Raw genomic sequence first — 15,846 nt, forward strand, 5'->3', positions numbered from 1 at the left:
TGAAAAGCTAGCCAGAAACAAGCTAAGCTAAAGCTGTGCATTTATGACTGTGATTAAGTCTCCATGTCTTCATTTGGGAGCTGGTTGATGGCCCAAAAGAAAGCCTGCTACAGGGAAGGAAAGAAAGACAGAGAGAAGGAAAGTAGGTAGGTGGTTTGTTTCGAGTCAGATGCATATTGTTGAGGGACTTTGCTGGGGAGTAGTCCATGCTGAGTGAGAGAACTGGCAGGCCGGAGAAGGTACACTTGAAGTTTGCTGTGTGTCTTAGCCAGCCTGGCTTGCTCCAGAATTGCTCTGCCATGCCCAGTCAGCTGGTGCTAGTGCTCGCTACTATGGGAAGAGCAGTTAGGTCTTAGCAACTAGTTACATTTCTAAAACACATTAACCTCACAGTTGTCCTCAGCAGCAAATGAAGGCCTGGTTGATTTGTTTTCCTCTCTCTTTCTTGTACCTGTCAGAAGGCTCATAATTAGTGAGCAACTGCCTCTGGGATTCAGTAAAAGGGTTCTAATCAACAACGTTTTGCGGATTGTATTAATGTTGGCTGATTTCACTTTGAATATGGGCTGCTATGAAAAAAAACGACAGCTCTGAGTGTGAGCTTAGCCTTACCTGTCTGAAGCGGCTCCTTTGGAGCATGGATGTGGTTTGCATGGAAAGATGCATTTGCTCAGGTGGCTGGAAAATGCTTTGTAAGCATCTTGGTCACAGAAATAATTTATAAAGATATCTGCTAATTGGATGGAAGCATCATCAGAACCTCTTTTCTTCTTTAAATATTAGGTGGAAAATGGGGTATTTGTAGCCAGCCCACTTCAGGAACGTACAATTCTAATGCGAAAAGAGGGTGAATCTGCCAAAAGCATTAATGAGATGCTCCTGAGCAGACTGTCTCGGTACAGAGCCTCCCCATCGGCGACACTGGCGGCCCTGACTGGCTCTACCATCTCCAACACCCTGAAGGAGGATCAAGCAGGTGGGTTTGCCTCTTCCTGACCACCTGCCTACCACTCCTCAGTGCAGCACACACAGCCCCTTCCCTGCACCTCCCCCACGGTGACCAGCAGTCCAAGCTGTGGCAGAGTGGGAGCCCTGGAACAGTGCACCCCCCCCCCCACAGTGACCAGCAGTCCAAGCTGTGGCAGAGTGTGAGCCTGGAACAGTCCTGCCTTACCTGTAGCTGTCTCTGCACCACCACTGTCAGGGAAGACATGGGATGCAGCTAGCTTCAGCAGTATACACCTGTAGTCCTAGCACTTTGGCAGCTGAGGCAGGGGGATGGTGAGTGGGAGGCCAGCCTGGGCTATGTGAGATCACCCTAAACCCTCCTGGAAAAAAAAAAAAAGAGTATCTGAGTCTGAGCTAAAATGGATTTGATTCTCTGCTTTAATCCTTTCACTGTTTGAAATACTAGGAAGAAAAGCTCTTGTGGTGTATTCATATGAGGCTGTCTAGTAAATACTTTATTGTTATATTAGAGTGTAAGGACAATGGCTTGTTGCCACGGGCCTCTATGGTATCACTGTGAGTACTTTGTTAATGCTTGCTTTATCGTGGTTAGGCCAGTTGAGTCAAAGGAGATACTTTGTACAGAACAGTTTGTTCTTGTTTGTTTGTTTGTTTGTTTGTTTATTATGTATATAGTGTTCTGTCTCCACGCATCCCTGAAGACCAGATCTCATTATAGATGGTTGTGAGCCACCATGTGGTTGCTGGGAATTGAACTCAGGACCTTTGGAACAACAGCCAGTGCTCTTAACCTCTGAGGCATCTCTCCAGCCCCCAGAACAGTTCTTTTTAGCTAAGTAAATGTTTTGGGGGTTGGCAAGATGGCTCATTGGGCAAAGGTATTTGTGGTCAAAGCTGATGACCCGAGTTTGGTCCCTGGATCCCATGTAAAAGGTGAAAGCAGAGAACCAACTCCACAGAATTATATATGTACACATACACACACACAGTAAATAAACAAATGTAAAGAAGACATCCAAAAGTAGGCGCTTTCATGCCAGGCTAAAATAATGATCTATGTTTATACCTCTATGCCCACCAAATTCTTTTCAGTATACTTAGTACATCTGTTTTCTTTTTTTCTTTCTTTCTTTCTTTTTTTTTTTCTGAGACAGGGTTTCTCTGTGTAGTTTTGGTACCTGTCCTGGATCTTGCTCTGTAGACCAAGCTGGCCTTGAACTCACAGAGATCCGCCTGACTCTGCCTCACAAGTGCTGGAATTAAAAGAGTGCACCACTGGTACCACCGCCGCCGCCCAGCTTTGATTTCTTTGTTAACTAACGAAAGAAAAAGAAAAAACAACAACCTACCTCCCAGCTCCACAGATACTCTCCCAGTCTTTACCACTGAAGTAGGATCCATAGTAGTAGACTGCCATACCCAGCTGCTAGTGCTATGTGTGTGTGTGTTATTTTATGTGTATGTATGTTTTGTTTGTAGACACTGTGTACTACACTTGTGTCTTCTCATGGACCAGAAGAGAGTGTTGGATCTCCAGGAACTGGAGTTACAGATGTTACAGATGGCTGTAACCCGCCATGGTACTGGAATTAAACCTGGGTCTTCTGGAAGAGCAACAATGGCTCCTAACCGCAGAACCATCTAGACCTCAGAAGGCAATATTGTAGTTAGAATTTGGGGTAGGGTAGGGTGTGACGGCTCATCCCTGTAAACCTAGCACTTGGGAAGATGAGGCAGCCTCAGCTACTGAGAGACCCTGTCTGAAAATCACAACACACAAAACGCCCAACAATACACATTTAGAGTTTTTGTGAAAACTGTTATCTTTATTGAAAATGTGAATTTATTGTCCTTTATATGAATGTTTGTGTTCATTTAACATGATGCTACTGCACTGAAATTCCAGCAGCTCTGTGAAAATTAGTTGAATATTCACAAAATGAGCTAGAGAGATAGTATAGTTTGCTCCCTGAATTTGCTCTCAACATTTGAGGAAAAAAGCTGGTTATAGTGGTGCACTGTTGTATTCCCAGGACTGGGGGAGTGCTGCGGGTCTCTGAGTTCCAGGCCAGCCAAGGCTACAGGAAGACCTTGCCTGAAAACAGAAACAGCAAAAGTGAAGTTGACAGCTCCTTAGTAATGTTACTGAAGTTGACTTCAGACCTCCACACCCATGGATATACACATTTCTCACACACACACACACACACACACACACACACACACACACACACACGCAGTATGCATACTAACCCAATCATAAATAATAAAAATAATTTTTAAAATGTGGAGTTTTGTTCTGTGACAAGCTAAAACATACTTCCTTTCAGTACGTGTCTGTAAAAACATCTTGATGAACATATTAGGTTGCACAGTTGCTGAAGTTTTCCATTCATTACTTTATAGATTTTCATTACCACAGGAATTGATGTTCTGGATAAAGAATATATTTGTTGAGGGCTTAAGTTTTTTAAAAATGGAGCTGTTTGAAGCAGAAGTATTCAAAGCATCAGAAAGAATAGGTTTCTTTGCTGCTCTTGCAGAAGACTGGGGTTAGGTTCCTAGCACCTACACTGTGGCTCACAGCCACCTGTCACTCCATCTCCAGGGGATCCAATGTCCTTTTCTGATCTCTGTGGGCAATTTAAAATATACGAGTTAGGAAGGAAGGAAAGAAGGAAGGAAGGAAGGAAGGAAGGAAGGAAGGGAAAAAAGGAATAGCTTCCACTTTCCTAATCTAAACCCCAAGAATGATTTTTCTCTCTGTTAAGACTGTGAATAATTAGTTGTGTTTTATAACCTGACAGCTTCCCAAAGCTCTGGTGTGCTCCCTGCTAAGGTCCTCACTGAGCTCACCTACAAACCTTAAGTCCACTCTTCAGTGCCTGGACACGGGGGAGATGATGTGCATTCCAAACCTCCTGACTAGAAACAATAATTATTCTGTTGATGATATGTCACTGACCCTCAAACCAGAAAGAAATCTATATATAATAGATATTGTAAGCCATGCAGGTTTAAAATTACTGTATCAGAAATGTCCTGCTTTAAGCTGTGGGCACTCAGGCACCAGAGTCATGTGGTTATCTGTGAGTTCCAGGCCGTCCGAGCCAGTGTGTCTTTTTTTTTTTTTTTTTTTTTTTTGGTTTTTCGAGACAGGGTTTCTCTGTGTAGCTTTGCGCCTTTTTTCCTGGAACTCACTTGGTAGCCCAGGCTGGCCTCGAACTCACAGAGATCCGCCTGGCTCTGCCTCCCAAGTGCTGGGATTAAAGGCGTGCGCCACCACCGCCCGGCTGCCAGTATGTCTTTAAGTATGTTTAATCGCAGCACCCGGGAGGCAGAGGCAGGCAGATCTCTGTGAGTTTGAGACCAGCCTGGTCTGCAAAGTAAGGACAGAGAGAAACCCTGTCTTAAGAAACAAACAAACAAAAAAAAAAAAAAAAAAGGAAGAAAGAAAGAAAAAAAACAGCTTAATAGCTTAATTATCAACTCCCAGTTAAATGACAATAGGAATTCTATTTTGAGATTTATTCCTTGTAAGCATTCATTCTTTTGGAAGGATTTTTAGAGTCCTAAGGCTTACTGGCCATTGGGAACACCTTCAGGACAGTCAGACCACCCCATAGGCATCTTGGAGTCAGCAAATAATTCTTACTCTTCCTGCTTAATCTTTTTATTTTCTTTTATTTAATATGATGGGTGTTTTGCCTACATGTATGTCTGTGCATCACCGCTTGTATGCCGAGTACTCTCAGACGTTAGAAGAGAGATTCAAGTTCCCTGGAACTAGACTTACAGACAGTTGCGAGTGCTCCGTAGGAATTGGGAATTGAACCTGGGTTCCCTGGAAAAGCAGCCAGTGCTCATAATCACTGAGCTAACTCTCCAACTCCCTCCCTTTCTATTCACGGCTTGTCTTGGTTTCAGTGCAGACTCCCTCATTATATCCAAGTCTGTTTTGTTAATCAGATTCATCAGAATGCAAACTACTTTTACTAAGTACTTTCATTCTCCTCTCCAGCAAATACTAGCTGTGGCCTTCCTCTGAAAATGCTGCGGAAGACACCCATGTACACTTGTGGCACATACTTGGTGATGCTGGTCCCACCTCCAGGGGGGTCAGGCAGCTCTGCCACCCGCTCTCTTTTTGGTGGAACAAGTGGTCTGTCGTCTTTAAAAAGTAAGTAGATTTATTTGTAATGCTCTTCCTGATGTATCTTAGTATTACTATTCTGTTGCTCTGATAACACACCATGACCAAAGGTAACTTAAGAAGAGTTTATTTGGATACTGTTCCAGAGGAATAAGGGTCTGTCATAGAAGGGAGGGATGACAGCAGAGCAAGAAGCTGAGACAGTCTATACAGCCCTGGCTGTCCTGGAACTCATGTTGTAGACCAGGCAGTCTTTGAACTCACAGAGTCTGCCTGTCTCTCCCTCTGAATGCTAGGATTAAAGTTGTGCATCACCACACCCAGTTAGAAATCACATCTTTCAGCACAAGGTTGAAGGAGAGAGAGAATGATCTGGAAAGTGTGAGGCTTTAAAATCTCAAAGCCTGTCTCCATTGACATATTTCCTCCCGAAGGCTGCACCTCCCCATAGCTTCTCCAAGCAGCATCACCAACGGAAGACTGAGTGTTCAGATTCCTGAGCCAATAGGAACATTTCTCATCCAAACCACCACAGTCTCTAACTCTGAAATATGGAGCATTGTTATTTATTGTTTTAAATTTACTCTGTTATAGTTGTTTTCTGATAACAAAATAATAATGGTCAAGGAGTTACAGCCTGAGAATTTGTCAGTTGATCTGGGGCTGAGGATAGCACCCAGGGCCTGTGTATGTTCTTACCCCTGAGCTACATCCCAGCCCTCAAAATAGAACTTTTTGAACTTGTTTTATATTTTTATTTAATTTAATTAATTAATTTATTTATTTTGGTTTTTGAGACAGACTTTCTCTGTGTAACAACCCTAGCTGTCCTGGAAACTAGCTCTGTAGACCAGGCTGGCTTGGAACTCACAGAGATTTGCCTGCCCCTGCCTCCTTAGTATTGGAATTAAAGGCTTGCGCCACTACCACCTGGCTAAACTTGTTTCATTTTTTCATGCAGAGTCTTACCATGTAGCCTTATCTGGTCTAGAACTATAGCAATCCACCTGTCTCTGCCTCTTGAGTTCAGGGATTAAAGGTCTCTTGGGTTTTGGGTCTTTTTCACTTCCTGAATTTAGACCCATTTGATTAGAATGGTTCTTTTTTTTTGGTTTTTCGAGACAGGATTTCTCTGTGTAGTTTTGGTGCCTGTCCTGGATCTCACTCTGTAGACCAGACTAGGCTGGCCTGGAACTCACAGAGATCTGTCTGGCTCTGCCTCTCGAGTGCTGGAATTAAAGGCATGTGCCACCACTGCCAGTTAGAATGGTTCTTCATGGACCATATCCCACGAGGACACAGTTGATGCCGTTGTGGTTCCATATCAGTCCAGGAAATGTTTCCTTCTGTGGCCTGATCCACGTTGGTTACCATGGGTCTCAGCACAAGGAGACACCAGTTCTTGCCTTTATTTTTTATTTTTTTTTAAAGATTTTTTTATTTATTATGTATACAGCAGAGGGCACCAGATCTCATTACAGATGGCTGTGAGCCACCATGTGGGTGCTGGGAATTGAACTCAGGTCCTCTGGAAGAGCAGTCAGTGCCCTTAACCTCTGAGCCATCTCTCCAGCCCCAGTTCTTGCCTTTAGACCATAGGGGCTACTAGGTAGTTGGGCTGAGCTGACTTTTAGGAGCTCTGAGGAGTGATAATGTTTGTGACAATGAGAAATGGTCATTGTTGGAAAGAGGAGCCAGGTGTACTTGTTGCAGAATGTGGGGGTACAAGTAAGTCACTGTGGAGTGGGCTAGAAAGGAGAGACTTCTTGGAGTCTCAACTTGGAATGGTAAGAAATGGGTATTTTTTTGTTTTGTTTTGGTTTTGGGTTTTGGTTTTTTGAGACAGCGTTTCTCTATGTAGCCCTGGCTGTCCTGGATTTCACTCTGTAGACCAGGCTGGCATCAAACTCAGAGATCCTCCTGTCTCTACCTCCTGAGTGCTGGGATTAAAGGTGTGCACCACCACACCCATGTAAGACGAATTGTTTAACGGTCTTATTAATAAAAAGCCTGGAGCTAGATATTGGGGTCAAAACTGAGAGATCAGGAAAGCAGAAAGAAACCAGCCACATTCTTACCACTAGAAATCTCAGCCCAAGGAGAGGGCTCTTCCTGTATACTCATACTTATGTTCCTTCTCTGCTCTGCCATCTCACTTCCTCTCTCCCCTCATCTACGTCACTTCCTGTCTGTCTCCAGACCTCTATGGTTAGTGCTGGGATTAAAGGTGTGTGCCACCATTCCTGGCTCTGTTTCTAGTGTGTCCTTGAACTCACAGAGATCCAGATGAATCTCTATCGCCCGAATGCTAGGATTAAAGGTGTATGCTACCATTGCCTGACTTCTATGTTAAAGTAGTGGCTGGCTTTTTCCTTTGATCTTCAGATAAGCTTTATTGGGGTGCACAAATAAAATATCACCACACACCCACTTGTGAGAAATGGGTGTTATTCATCTATGTGTACAAGCAGGGTAAGGGCTTCTATGATAGGAAGTTCACTGCAGAAGATCTTGGGTAAGACCATTTTGTGGGGTAAAACAGTAGGAAAAGAAAGAGGGTGGGGGTATAGCTCAGGAGAGTTTTTATCTAGTATGTTCAAGGCCTTGAGGTTTGTCCTCAGGGGCAGGGGAGAAATAGACAGTAGTTTAGTCTAGAAATAGTGTGGTTCCCACTACATGGTGGTGGAGTAAGAAACGGGATGGAAGAGTTGAGAAGGGGGAAAGGGCCAGGAATGGTGGAGCACACCCAGAAAGCCTTGGAACAGTGTCCTCAACCTTCCGACACTACAACCCTTTGATACAGTACCTCATGCTGTGGTGACCCCAACTATCAAGTTACTTCATTGCTATATCATAATTGTAATTTTGCTACTGTTATGCATCACAGGTAATTATTTGATATGCAGTATATCTGATATGAGAACCCAAAGGGGTCACAACCCACAGGTGGAGAACCACTGTTCTAGTATTTAGGAGGATCAAGAGAATGGGCTACATAGTGAGTTTAAGGCCAGACTCTGAAGGAAAAAACACCACAAATAAACAAAAACAAAAAAACAAAAAAGAAACTAAGTAGGTAAATCTAGGCAGGGTGCTGCACACCTGTAATCCCAGCACATGGGAAGTTGAAGCAGGAAAATCAGGAGTTTGAGGCTAGCCTGGACATCATGTGAAATTCTGTGGGTGTGGGTGTGATGTCAGCAATAGCAACTAACATATACATGCCTCACAGTTTAAACTCACTTCAGCTGCATGGCAGCTATGAGGTAGGTACCTGTCCTAGTCAGGGCCTATTGCTGTGATGAAACACCATGACCAAAAGCAATCTGAGGAGGAAAGGTTTATTTAGCTTACATTTCCACATCTTAGTCCATCACTGAAGGAAGTCAGGGCAGGAACTTAGCAGAGCAGGAACCTGGAGGCAGGAGCTGATGCAGAGGCCATGGAGACATGCTGTTTACTAGCTTGCTCCTCCTGCCTTGCTCAGCCGCTTTGTTATAGAGCCCAGGGCCAGCAGCCCAGGGACGGCTGCACCCACAGAGTGTGTGTCAAGCTGACGTAACGCCATCCAGCACAGCACCTATCTCTGCTTTGCAGGTGAGGAACCTGAGAGGCTAAGGACTTTCCCATGCCGTCCAGATGTGGTAGAGCTGAATTCAAACCTAGATACCCAAAGCCCTTCCTCTCCACTGTTCCACTCTCCGGTGTGGAGGGAGAAGTCCAACTGTCTGAGTCACATTGAGAACTGGGAAGGAGAACAACCTCATACCAGTGCTCACAAGGGCCAGCTGAGACCTGTCCTGACGCGCTGCCGTCCTGTGATGCCAGTCTTCCACCCTTTTACAGTTTCTCTTTTGACCTTTTGAAGTAGAAAACCACCTTCATAGCGCAGTGCTGTTTTAAATTCATTTTCAGAAATAGAGTTCAAGCCGGGCGGTGGTGGCGCACGCCTTTAATCCCAGCACTCGGGAGGCAGAGGCAGGTGGATCTCTGTGAGTTCGAGGCCAGCCTGGTCTACAGAGTGGGATCCAGGAAAAGGCGTAAAGCTACACAGAGAAACCCTGTCTCAGAAAAAAAACAAAAACAAAAAACCCAAACAGAAATAGAGTTCAATATCAAGCTTAGGAAGACATTTGGTCAGCATTGCTTTCAGGGATCTTCTGTGTTTGTTTTCTCTTAGTTGTTACTACCAACAGATAACAACAAAAAACAGAATTTTCAAAAGAAGTCTGGTTAGGAGCCTAAAATGGAAACTTTGAAGAGTAGTCCTCAGGATCATTAAATAGATGTCTGTTTCCACAGTCCTGGCCTCCAGCTTGGTGTATAACATTTCAGATGGTCAGTTCACAAGCCGTGCGGACCTCATAGATGCTGCTGGAAGCTCGCTGGGGCGTGGTGCTCTTGTGCCAGGATTGGGTAAGACACGAATACACCTGTTTCCTCGGAAGATTCAGCTTGAGGGATTGCTCTTGAAAATCTTGCCAATTCTCTGTGGCATTTCAGTTTCCTTAAAAGAGAAATGTTAATATCCTTTAGTTTAGGGACTCAGTGTAGAAGCTGCCATATGTAAGATTCTCAGATGAACTGCTGTTGAAGATACTCCCATTAGATTGTAAGACAGTGCCTGTTACAATCTCCCAGTTTCATGCCATACAAAGGTTCATTCCTCTGAAGAACACACGTTAGGGAATGGACCCATTGTCATACGTTGTGCTTGCTCTTTGTCCAGACTACTGAGGAGCACATATAGAAGTTTGGGACTCCTTAGAACTTTTTATCATCCATCCATTGATGTTACCTGTTCCTGGTGTCCTGGATTTTCATGAAAGCCATCTGAATCCTTTTTGGAAGTAGTTCATATGAACTAGTTGCTGCAAACCACGTATTTTGTGACGTGTTCCATCTCACACAGCTGAGCAAAATTGCAAATTAAATTCAGCTTTTTGTTCAGTTCCAATTTAGTGTGTTGTCACATAGTTCATTGGGAGTAGAGGTATGGCTGTCAGCACTGGGGGAAGTTCTCGCTCACTCTTTGTTCTTTGGCAGTTCTGTGGGGAATATGTGTACGGGTGTGTGGTGGTACAGTAGCTGAATGAACTGTGTTCTTTGCAGGTGCCTGTTACGATACTGTGAACAACATGCTATGGACCTGCTCAAATGACTACATCGATCAGTGGTGCAATCCTGGGAACCAGGCCTTCCATTACGTGTGCCAGAGACTGGGGGTCAGCCATATCATCACCGAGCCCAAAGGTGAGCAGCACTCTCAGCTCCCAAATATGACAGACTAGAGTGGCAGCAGTAGGTGGGAATGTAAGCCAGCAACAGAGTGTACTCACAGCTTCCTTCTTGGAACTTACAAACTAAAACCCACTGTTGTCCATGGCGGGAAAGGCTGGGTATGGGGAAGGAGAAAGCATGGAAATCAAAAAGCATGTAAATGGGGAGGCTTTGAAAAGAACTTGCAGACTTTTCAAAGGAAAACTCCTATGTCCCTCCCAAAGTCTAAATGTAGATATAAAATTTGATTATTGGTGCTGAGGAGGATCCCATGTAATCCCAGCACATAGGAGGCTCAGTAGAAGGACTGTTACTCATTCTATGCTAGCCCGGGCTACAGAGTGTGAGTTCTGGTTCAAGCTGGGCCTAAGATCCTGCCTCAAAACAAAACCTAAAACACAACATTGATTATTGGTTCTTGGACTGGAATCCTATGCTATTATAATGTTTTGTACTGACAATAGCTTAGTTATATCCAAAAGATGAACAGTCTTTGCCCGAATCCTGCTGCTAAGACTGAAGACTCCCAAGGCAGGAGTGAGTGGGATCTAGTGGGACCCTCGGGTAACAGGCAAGCAGGGCTTCTTTTTAACCACCAAGTTTCCAGAACCCCTGTCTTCATAACTGCCCAGGCTTGCGTCCTTTTATGGTCTTTTAAACTGCCTTGTAGGTGCTGAGACTCAAACCCCTGTCCTTTGGAAGAACAGCCGTTGCTTTTAACCGCTGAGCTGTCTCTCCAGCTCCCAAAGCCGTCTTTCTTGTACTTTGCCTATGTAGACTATTCTCTACCTCCATCCTCTGAATGCCTGAAACCGTCCATGAACCGTGAAGTAATCATATAAGAAAATGCTTGCTAATCCTCAGGTTTAATTGATAAACATCTATCCAAATGGAATAGAAATGCTGAGTTCTGTGGGAAGTGGGGGTAACTTGTGGACAGGATTTCTACAGGGCAGCCATGGAAGATGGCTCTAAGTCTTCTAGAATGGTGGCCAGCATGGACTGAGATGGCCTGAATTCAAACCCTAGCTCTATCACTTCCTAGTTGTGTAGTTTAGGGTAACTTAACCTCTCTCACTCTTTGTTTACTGGTCTATAAAATAGGACTAAAAGAATTTAAATTTGTAACCGTGCTTGTCAGACTTTATCCCATTGCTAAGCATACATAACCAGTTCAGTAAGGATGGCTCTCTGTGTTATATCCCATACTGTGGCAGGAAGTGTGCTAGAGCAACAGCGGTATCGATGGGCACCAGGAGTCTGTCCTTGTGTGTGCACAGCTTGTGTACACTGGAGAGTTGCTCCTCTGGGACACCTGTCATGCCTTTCCTCACCATGCTTCCTTTGCTTCTTCCAGAAGAAGCAATCAGCACAAATGAGGTCATAAACCAGTTACTGCACCATGTTGGCGCCATGTGCATTCACCAGCTCAATCTTCTGGCCACAAACCCCAACCTTCCCATCACTAGCGTCCTGGGCAAGCAGCACCCCATTGAGGCACGCCATCTGAGCAGCATTTGTGACATTATGGAGAAGGCCATGGTTAATGGAGACACCTGTATCGTACGCTGCATCCTTGTTGTCTTTCAGGTACATATTCTGTGTGGGCTTAGCAAGATGACACAGACTCCTCCCAGAGAAAGACTTTCAGCAACCTCTGTTTTGCATCTTGCCTCCTTGTAGTTCTCTAACCAGGGTTGTCAGCATCGTGTGCATTGCACTTGGATTAGTGGGATGAAGGCTGTCTCATTGCTGTTAATGTGTGTAAGATATTTACTCTATCCCATTGTGCACTGGAAAGAATGGAGTTGAAAATGCACCTGTTATCTTTTCACAAGAACAGCTCCCCTGTGCTTTCTTCTAGAGGGCTAATTTTATCCTGGATGGAATGAGCACACTTAGCTCTGCCTCTTATGTTTCTGTAGGTGGTGTTTAAATTTTTCTTCAGCCCACAAACTGAAAGGAACCGAGACATCATTCGGCGGTCAGGATTGCTTCTTTGGCAGTTGTTGATGGCACCAAAAGACCAGATCTGCCCTGAAATTCAGAAGGAGGTCTGTCTTGCCATCAGGTAAAAAGCAAATGGGTTTTTTTAGTGCTCCCTGCAAAGTAAGCAATGCACCAGAACCCTCTGCAAGCTGTAGCCTAGATAGCTTAGCCCACCAGGAATATGGACCTCACCAAGTGAAGACCATTTCCTTTGTGAAAAGAGCAAAACTCTTGTAAGGGCTGTGAGTGGACAGTGCAGGTAACTAGCGTGTTCTCAAGTGTGAGTGTGGAGGGTGCTTTGGAGCATGCTCTGGCAGTCTGCTCTGCCACTCACATTGACTGTGGCCATAGTTTGATGCTTCTGTTTCCTCAGATGTGAGATGGAGTTAAAAAAGACACCTACCATGTAGGTTCATGAGGTTGGCATGGGCGGTAAGCTGATATAGTGCAGGACTTAGTTGTGTTAGTCCTCATCCACCTGCTCAAAATCCTAGTGGAAGATTTTGACTCATTGCCACCCATAAATGATGACCTGAGTCTAATCCCCAGAACTCACCACGGAAGGAAAGAACCAACTCCTGGGGGCTGGAGAGATGGCTCAGAGGTTAAGAGCCCTGGCTGTTCTTTCAGAGGTCCTGAGATCAATTCCCAGCAACCACATGGTGGCTCACAGCCATCTGTAATGAGATCTGGTGCCCTCTTCTGGTGTGCAGGCAGAACACTGTGTATATAATAAATAAATAAATCTTTAAAAAAAAAAAAAAAGAACCAACTCCTGAAGGTTGTTCTCTGACCTCCAGATGTACACTGTGGCATGAACATGCCTGCCCTCACATCACACACACGTGAACATATGTATATAAAAATAATAATAATAGTAATGAGTTTTTGAAAATCTTGTTGAGCTGGGCATAGCAACACATACCTTTAATCCCAGTCCTCTAGAGGCAGAGGCAGGCGGATCTCTGTGAGTTCAAGACCAGCTTGGTCTACATAGTGAGTTCCAAACCAACCAGCACTACATAGTGAAACCCTGTCAAGAAAAGAATGGGTCTCTCTCATGGAACCAGGACCTTACTAGTTGGCTAGGTTCGCTGGCCAGCAAGCCCCAGGAGTCCTCCTGTCTGCCTCCCAGCACTGGAATCAGGTGTGTGCTCCTGTGCCTAGCTTTTCTACATGGGTGCTTGAGATGGAATTCAGTTCCTTACACTTGGATAGCAAGCTCTTTACCCACCAAGCCATCTTCTCAGCCTTCTCACTAGTGAATTGATAGGCCATAGTCTAGTGATCATTTTGTTTGGTTGCTTTGTTTATATATTTTTTTGACATTTTCTTCTGGTTTTCTCTCTCTCTCTCTCTCTTGTTTTGTTTTGGTTTTTGGAGACAGGGTTTGTCTGTGTAGCTTTGTGCCTTTCCTGGATCTCGATCTGTAGACCAGGCTGGCCTCGAACTCACTGGCTCTGCTTCCCACGCCACCACTGCCTGGCTTTTTTCTCTTTTTGAGACTGGGTCTTTTGATATAGCCCAGGCTGCCCTTGAACTTTAGATTCTCCTATCTCAGTCTCTCAATTTCTGGAGTTAGAGGCAAGGCCCTCATGCCTAGCTATTAATTATTGTGAATTACTTCATTAATTTTTGAGACAGGATCTCACTAAGTTGCCCTGGCTGGCCTGGAACTCGCTGTATAGACCAGGCTGGCCTCAAATTCATTCTGTACCTCAGATGGCCTCAGTATTTTTTTTTTTAATTTGTTAGTTTATTTTATTTCAGTTAACTTTCATAGAAGTAGAGCTGTGACATGATCAAATGTAGTTTAGAGGCCTTTGGAGACTTGGATGGTTGGTCTAGAAGGGTCTTCTGGCAGGAGTGAGCATAGAGGGCAGGTTTGTTTTGTTCTGTTTCTTTTCACTATGTTAATATGTTGAGTTGCTTCCTCAACAGATCAAATGTGATTCCAGGCAGAAACTCCTGGGGGAGGGGGTAGACACTGTCCTGTCTCTGTGAGGCTTCAAGTGCTTGAGGCGTAGGTTCCACTCAGGCTGTGTGCTGAGCCCGCTGCACACTTGACTGTGTGCCGCAGCTTGACAGAGAGGAAAAGCCAAAACACCCCAACCCAACAACCAACAAAACTCTCTGATGCCATTTTCCACCCTGATCTTCCACCCTTCTCAAAAAGAGATCAGGAAATCTCTTTGTCACATATCTGGCCAGACTGACATCTCTAACAAAAATGTAAATAATTGGAGTTTGTATTTTATGAAATGTTTTAAAGAACTTTTTGACTTTTCTGTCATTTCAGCTCTGGCTTAAATATCTTATACCCAGGTGAAACTGAAATCAATAACTTACTTAAGCTGGTCTTAACAGAAGGTGAGAATTATCCTGGAATTATCTTTGAACAACTGTGTGTGTGTGTGTGTGTGTGTGTGTGTGTATGTGTATCTGTCTGTGTATGTTACTAACAACTTAACCTGGGGCTTTGAATTTGTTAAGCATGCATTCTACCATTGGTTATATTCCAAAGCTGCGTTTTCACTTGGGAAAAATTATTTATTTATTTATATTCTGTATTTTGATTGTTTATCTGCATGCATGTTTGGACACTATATACCTAGAGCCCCATGGAATGCCAGCACATATCAGATGCCTGAAACTTGAGTAACAGATGGTGTTGAGATGCCATGTAGGTGCTGGGAACCACTGACCCATATCTTTCTCCTGTTCTCTCTTTTTACTTTTTAAGAGAGTGTGTCACTGGGCTGGAGAGGTGGCTCAGAAGTTAAGAGCACTGACTGCTCTTCCAGAGGTCCTGAGTTCAATTCCCAGCAACCACATGGTGGCTCACAACCATCTGTAATGAGATCTGGTGCCCTCTTCTGACCCTTGGGCATATGTGCAGGTGCAGGTAGAACACTACACATAATACATAAATAAATCTTTAAAAAAGAGAGCGTGTATATCACTAATTTTCCAAGGATGGCCTTGAACTTTCAGTTCTCCTCCTTCAGCCTCCTGAATAGCTGGAATATGCTAATCCTTCTTGTTGTTCCCAAGGAAACAGCTGGGCACTGATACAGTGGGTTCTCGCTATCTTCCTATTAGTCAGCATACTTGAGAAAATGTGTGTTTGGGGCTGGAGAGATGGGTCAGTGGTTAAGAGCACTGGCTGTTTCTTCAGAGGATCTGGACCATCACCCACATGGTGGTGCACAAACATCTATCACTCCAGCTCCAGGAAATCTGATGCCCAATTCTAACCTGTGCCAGCACCAGGGTTGTACACAGTACACATATATCTAGGCAAAACACATTCATGGGTGGAATGCTGGCTTCCCATGCAAGAGTCCCTGGTTTCCTCCTAGTACCCAAGACAGACAACACGATGTGTTTGCACAGACACCAGCACGGCAGGTTGAAAGCAGAAGCCACAATTCAAGGATCAAGCTTTATACCTC

At 44.4% G+C, this 15,846-nt stretch overlaps 1 protein-coding gene across 7 annotated transcripts in view; it reads left to right on the plus strand.

Annotated features, from left to right (window-relative positions):
- Positions 1–15,846, plus strand: part of Hectd4 (HECT domain E3 ubiquitin protein ligase 4) — a 171,952-nt gene that overhangs the window by 68,622 nt on the left and 87,484 nt on the right. For all 7 annotated transcript variants that reach the window (XM_037198666.1, XM_037198667.1, XM_028855651.1 and 4 more), the window contains exons 8-14: positions 784–976; positions 4,991–5,149; positions 9,425–9,538; positions 10,235–10,375; positions 11,760–11,992; positions 12,328–12,473; positions 14,691–14,761. In XM_037198666.1, coding sequence (XP_037054561.1) covers positions 784–976; positions 4,991–5,149; positions 9,425–9,538; positions 10,235–10,375; positions 11,760–11,992; positions 12,328–12,473; positions 14,691–14,761 — 1,057 coding nt within the window. The remainder of the gene's footprint in view (positions 1–783; positions 977–4,990; positions 5,150–9,424; positions 9,539–10,234; positions 10,376–11,759; positions 11,993–12,327; positions 12,474–14,690; positions 14,762–15,846) is intronic.

The sequence above is a fragment of the Peromyscus leucopus genome, chromosome 23 (genome assembly GCF_004664715.2).
Source record: "Peromyscus leucopus breed LL Stock chromosome 23, UCI_PerLeu_2.1, whole genome shotgun sequence".
Taxonomy (NCBI): Eukaryota; Metazoa; Chordata; class Mammalia; order Rodentia; family Cricetidae; genus Peromyscus; species Peromyscus leucopus.